The sequence below is a fragment of the Podarcis vaucheri genome, assembly GCF_965113315.1.
Source record: "Podarcis vaucheri genome assembly, chromosome: 7".
Lineage (NCBI taxonomy): Eukaryota > Metazoa > Chordata > Lepidosauria > Squamata > Lacertidae > Podarcis > Podarcis vaucheri.
This window is the reverse complement of record NC_138765.1, coordinates 19,372,831-19,379,108: the sequence shown is the minus strand read 5'-3', so window position 1 is coordinate 19,379,108 and position 6,278 is coordinate 19,372,831. Positions and strand designations below refer to the sequence as shown.

The window sequence follows — 6,278 nt, the reverse complement described above, 5'->3', positions numbered from 1 at the left end:
CTCTCGCTCTGATGTCAGTTCCCTGACACATGCCTTGCAGGATTTTTGTGGGGATCACTTGAGGAGGGGGAGAACCATGTGTACGACCTTAAGCTCCTTGAAGGAAAAGATGAGATATAAATGCAACAAACAAATATGGATGGGTGGATTCAGTTGGTTCCCATTTTATTGTGGAAACCCATAATTAACAAACCCTACAACAATATGTAACCAGAAATACAACCTCCTTCAAAATTCTCACTTTTCCAACTGCTGCAATGCAGTTCTCCAATCCAATAATAATAATATTTTTTAAAAATGAATACCTTGGGGGAAAGTGTGAAAATAACATACCAAAAAACGCATTATGTTCAGGGAAATGTGTTTGCAAAAAAAGAGGGGTGGCTGTATATCCTGAGCCTTTCACATGAAAGTGCCTGGTTGAATTTTCAAGAGAACCATAGTCCAGTAAATGAGTCACAAACTGATCCATTGAATTGTGGAGAACTGAACTTAAGCTCAGTAGAAACGAGAAGCCAAGGGGAACTGAAATGGACAGATTTATCCAATACTGAACTTCTAGCTACTCCCAGAGGAAGGTTCTCTCCCACCCAGTTCAAAGGTTCCGTTTCAGTTGAAGGAACGGAACAGAGGAATCCAGTAGAAACCGTTTGAGGAGCACTTTGTCCGGCAAAAACTGGATCTCAGTGATCTCCTTGGAGCCTCTTGGGGTGACCTCGCTAGCACCCCCACTACCCTCCCGGCTTCCTCAGGCTGCTGCCAGTGCAAAAGATCAGTAGAAGGAACCCCACCATGCTTCTCTACAGGGGAATTAGCTGCATCCTTTCCTGCGTCAGTTTTGTGCTTCTCTTGGTTGCTCAAGTATCCTCTGGGTGGGCAGTGCATGAAACAGATATTCTGGAAGCCTCATACACTGGTTTATGGACCACCTGCACAGAAGACGGCTGCAGTTTCTTGGCCATCAGAGAATGTACAGTATGCCTGGGCTGGGCTGGGTGAGGTTGGGTTCAACAGACATTGCTGCTGCTGTTTCCCTCGGGCTTTGAATTCCTCTTTCCACATGCACACATACTATGGGTGCTGCTACTAGTGACTTGTGACAGAAAAAGAAAAGATGGCTTCCCTCATAGATACAGCTAAAAATGTTTTCGTTATTTGTTTTAAAGAACAAACAAACAAACAAACAAACAGAAAATGAAAACCCAGAAGGCTCTTAGGCTGACTCTATGGGTTTTATAGTTGCTTGGGGTTTTTTGTACAGTTTTTTCGGATATTATTATTATTATTATTATTATTATTATTATTATTATTATTCCGCTTTATATTTTTCAGAAAAATCTCAAAGTGGTTTACAGCATATTAAACATCAATAAAACAATGCAGAATCAAACATTTCTGAAGGAAATTCTGCCATACAACAGAATGGGCTGGCCATTCTATTCATGTTCAAAGCACATAAACTGGATTAAGATCATTCCCTATACATCCCTGACTGGATCCTGCCCATGTTTATTCTGACTAACTGATATGATCGACATTTGCTATTATTATACCATCAGGAAGGTGCATTTATTGCAGAAAGTGCTTTACTACGTCATTTCAAATCACTGTTGCCATTATTATTCCACTATTCATTTTTCTCTACAACCATAGCAGCTGAACGAGTGCAGCTCTGTGAGGGGAATAAGGGGTCTCCAAACAGCTTCCAACACCCTTCCAACTACAGCTCCCAGAAATCTGGGGGGGGGGGGAGAAGCCATGACTGTTTAAAGTGTTTTCATTGTACTTTAAAAGTATGGCATGAATGTGGCCCTATATTTTAATTGCCGCAGCCTAACATTGTGGCTGTGGTTAAACCACAGAGCCTAGAACTTGCCAATCAGAAGGTCAGTGGTTCAAATCCCCGTGACGGCGTGAGCTTCTGTTGCTCGGTCCCTGCTCCTGCCAACCTAGCAGTTCGAAAGCACGTCAAAGTGCAAGTAGATAAGGTAAGGTAAACGGCATTTCCGTGCGCTGCTCTGGTTCACCAGAAGCGGCTTAGTCATGCTGGCCACATGACCTGGAAGCTGTACGCCAGCTCCCTCCGCCAGTAAAGCGAGATGAGCACCGCAACCCCAGAGTCGGCCACGACTGGACCTAATGGTCAGGGGTCCCTTTACCTTTAGCATTGTGGCACACTCTTGAGTCCCTCCTGCAAAAACACTGATGATCTGGAGGCATCCATAAATTTCATATCCTTTTATTCCCAGTCACAGAATTTGGGTTGCAGAAAGGAGAGACTTTCTCCGTGTTTCCTGAGTGCCGTCGTTCGGGTGGGGAAGAGCTACCTTGGACCACCCTCAGCTATTTTTACAAGTCTCTTATTCCACTTTAGTGAAACTGGATGTCGTCCGGAGCTTTATGCTCGTGGCTCTCTTTTTTTCCTTTCTGGCCATACTGTGCTCTGTGGAATCGAAGTACTGGATGAACTGCACCGAGGACTTTTTCATGGATGGCCCTGTTGCAGCTGTCTTCAGCTTGGCCTCAGGTACCAATTTCGAGAGGAATCATTTGTGTCCAGCTGGGATGTAGCTGCTTTGGGGACAAAAGCAAGGAAACTGGCAGGGAGCAGGGGGAGTACAAGTACTCGAGAACTGCCTTCCGAAAACAGGACATTTGTTTGTCTGTTTATAGCATTTGTGCCTGTCTTTCAGCCAAAAAAATTCTCAAGGGTGGCTTACAAACACCAGTTCTACGATGGCCGGTTCCCTCAGACTCTTGATCTAAAAAGACACAACACATGAGGAAATGGGGAATGGGAGGGAGAAGGCAAAAGCAAACTGCTAAATGCCATAACTGCTAGCTCCTAGGGGCCGAGGTTGTTTCGGCCCCCTCACCCATTTATTATTATTATTATTATTATTATTATTATTATTATTATTATTCCCTGCTTCTCAGTCGAACCTACCACATGGGGTTGTTGTGAAGAGTATATGAGGAGAGGGAGGACCATGTATTCCATCTTGAGCTCCTTGGAGGAAAATGGTGGGATAGAGATGCAATAAATGAATACATAAATGCTAACCTGCCATCCTGGGCTCCCTTAGAAGGAAGGAAGGGGTATAAATTGGATAGCTAAATAAAGAACCGCAGCACACCAGGGAGAAGCGTGTGTGAAGACCATCCATTCACTACGAGCACCGTTGCATTTGCAGGACTAACCAAACATTTGGATGGACTTTAATCCACTGTTTCTTGTAGGGATCTGTGTGCTGGTCGCTGTGGTGGTATTTGATAACTCCGTCCGCGAGACAACTGAGCCTGAACTGCAGGACCCTTCTGCTAAATGGGCTTATTTCCTAAGCTGTGTTGTCTGCGCCCTTTGCTTGGGAACAGGTAAATGCAAAGGCTATAATGGCTATAATGGCCTATAGCCAATTACACTTTAGAGTAGACCCATTGAAATTAATGGCCTTACATTAGCCATGTTAATTTATTCCAGTGGGTCTGCTCTAAGAAGAACTGGCCACAATTCATATAGAGATAGAGGTTCCAATTTTCTCCGTAAGATCTCAGGTTGGGTTACAACCATTAAAACACAGTACTGAAAACAGTTTTAAAAACAAAAAAAAATTACAATTGGAGAAAGCAGGTGGGTCCTAAAAATAAGGTCCATATATAGTGAAGGTGGCCAGATGCACTTCGGTGGGGAAGGATAGCCACAGAGAAGGCCCTTTCCCAGACACCGCCCCCTGCGAATCTGAGGGTTAACTCTGCCAGTCTTAGCATCTGAGAGGATCTGGAGGGACGGAGGTGGTCTTTCAGGTATCTGAAAGGAGACATTCAGAGTAACCAGCTCTCATGTTTTGACTCAGAGTTTCAGCATCTTGGGAGGGGCTTGTCATGCTGAAAAGTCAGAAACAAGGGAGGCTCCCCCTCTCTCATTGACTATGGAATTTGCTCTGACAAAACATAGGGATGGCCACAAACCTAGACGGCTTTAAAGTAGGATCAGACCAATTGATGGAGGAAAGGTCTATCAGTGGCGGTTGGTCACAACAGCTATGTTGTATCACCACTGCATGCCTCTGAATGCTGGGAATCACAAATGCGGGGGAAGAACTTTTGAGCTCAGGTGCTGCTTACAGGATTCCCAAAGGCATCTAGTCGGCCACTGTGAGAACAGTGTGCTGGACTAGATGGTAGAAGCAACTTACGCAAATGCCTTATATTAGGGAAAATGTCCTAGTCAAACCTGCATAGAACAATGTGTTACCTTGCAAGAAAACTGTACTAAAATGCAAAGTGGGTTTTCAGAAGGAGAAATTCTCTTTCTTTTCGAAAATTTCAAACTGCTGCGAAATGTGAATAACCAAATTTATGGCTGGAAAACAAGAAACCAAGAGAACTGAAATTGATAGGCCTTCCACACCTCAAGCCCTGAGGCTTTTTCTGGTGCCTGCAGGGTCCCACCCCCTGCCCCTCCCTCTGCTGAAAGAAACATGGAGATGCTTAAGGATATGCAAATATTTTTCGGTGGCAGAACTGCATTTCAAAATTTGGATAAGTGCGAATTTTGGAGGGTGGTGGTGTTTGGGTTAGCATACTGCTATAGAAAGTGTGAATTTGATAGATTTTTACTTTAAATACAGTGGTACCTTGGTTCTTAAATGACTTGGTACTGAAACAACTTGAAATCCAAACACTGCAAACCTGGAAGTTAGTGTTCCAGTTTGTGAACTATTTTCAGAAGCCAAACGTGCTCCATTTTGAGTGTTACACTTCCGTTTTGAGTGTTAACGTTGCGGTCTGTCTGTTTTTGCTATTTATTTTGTTTTTCTGTTTTTGCGGCTCTTTGTTTTTGTGACTGTGTGGAACCTAGTTTAGCTACGGATTGATTGATTGATTGATTGATTGATTGTGTGACTGCAGTACATTGTTTATTGCTTTCTTTTTATGGATCAATGGTCTCATTAGATAGCAAAATTCACGTTAAACTGCTGTTTTGGGGGTTGTTTTTAAGAGTCTGGAACTGATTAATCCATTTTGCATTACTTTCTATGGGAAAGTGTGCCTTGGTTTTGGAACACTTTAGTTTTGGAATGGACTTCCGGAACAGATTAAGTTTGAGAACCAAGGTACTACTGTGTGTACTGAACCATATTTCTCCTCCCCCCCCTTCCTGAGAGTCTATGTGTGTCCACAGGCACCATGCTGACAACCCATGCCAACACCCACTCATCTCTGTACCTCTCTCTTTCTCTCCCAGGGATATTCAGCCTGGTGCTGTACCAGCTCTCCCTCTGGAAACCAACAGCTTATTCCTCACAGGTGGCTCCCAATGGGTAATCAGACACCAAAGGCCAAAAGTCTAGAAGGAAGATAGCATTGTATGCTCCCCCCATTTTTGAAGTGGCACTGGATCCTTGGAATCTACATTGACCATGTGCATTTTTAAATGGAGATGTCCACAACCAGGCCACAAGATTCACTGTTTGCATTGGATATCATCCTGCCAACACATCTTCAAGTACATACCCACTGGACTTAGTGAGATCTTTGAACCTTTGAACCTTAGTGAGAATCTTTGAACAACCCACATGCAGCTTACTGCGTTTCAGCAGCACTGAAGAAGAAACGACCCTTTCCCAGGTCTCCTCTTCATTGCATCTCATTTGATGGGTATTTAGACAATTTTTTTCTTCCTTTCTTTTCTTCCTGCTTCAATGCCTTGTCCTGCTATTAAATCATTCGTTTGTATGGAAGATTAATAGCCCTCTCCATATCCTTGAGCAAATGAAGGCCAAAGCAACGAGTTACAGATGAACATGTGACGACGTAGGGATTGGTTAGCTGTGATTCCCGCATCGCAGGGGAGTTGGACACGGTTGACTCTACAATTCTATTATTCTGATAGCAGTTCAAAGCAAATAGCTCATTCCTTGGTGGTGGAGCTGCCATTACGAAAGAATGCTATGGGTGAAGATACTATTCATTGCAGGGATGGGGGATCTGGTGCCCTCTGAATGTTGCTCGACTCCAACGCCCGTCCTTGCCATTCTTAAGAGCAGCACTCTGTTGTGTAGGGGGCACACAGAGAAGACCACATGGCACTAAGGGGGGCAAGAATCTATGAATTTTGGTTCCCCTCAGCTTCTCATTTTTGCCATCTTAAATTCAGTTCACATTTCTGCAGCAATTTGTAACAACAACAACAACAACAACAACAACACTCACAAACATTTGTCAACATTTCAGGGCAAATCTATTGCAATATATGTCTCTTTGTATGACGCTTT

The 6,278-nt window shown here is 43.7% G+C and overlaps 1 protein-coding gene across 1 annotated transcript; it reads left to right on the top strand.

The window, feature by feature from the left end:
• Positions 1–594: 594 nt before the first annotated feature.
• Positions 595–5,744, top strand: LOC309537544 (uncharacterized protein). The gene is made up of 4 exons (XM_082232432.1): positions 595–970; positions 2,375–2,527; positions 3,241–3,375; positions 5,249–5,744. The coding sequence occupies exons 1-4, from the start codon at positions 793–795 to the stop codon at positions 5,326–5,328; spliced, it is 546 nt and encodes a 181-aa protein (XP_082088558.1). The 5' UTR covers positions 595–792; the 3' UTR covers positions 5,329–5,744.
• The last annotated feature ends 534 nt before the right edge of the window (positions 5,745–6,278 follow it).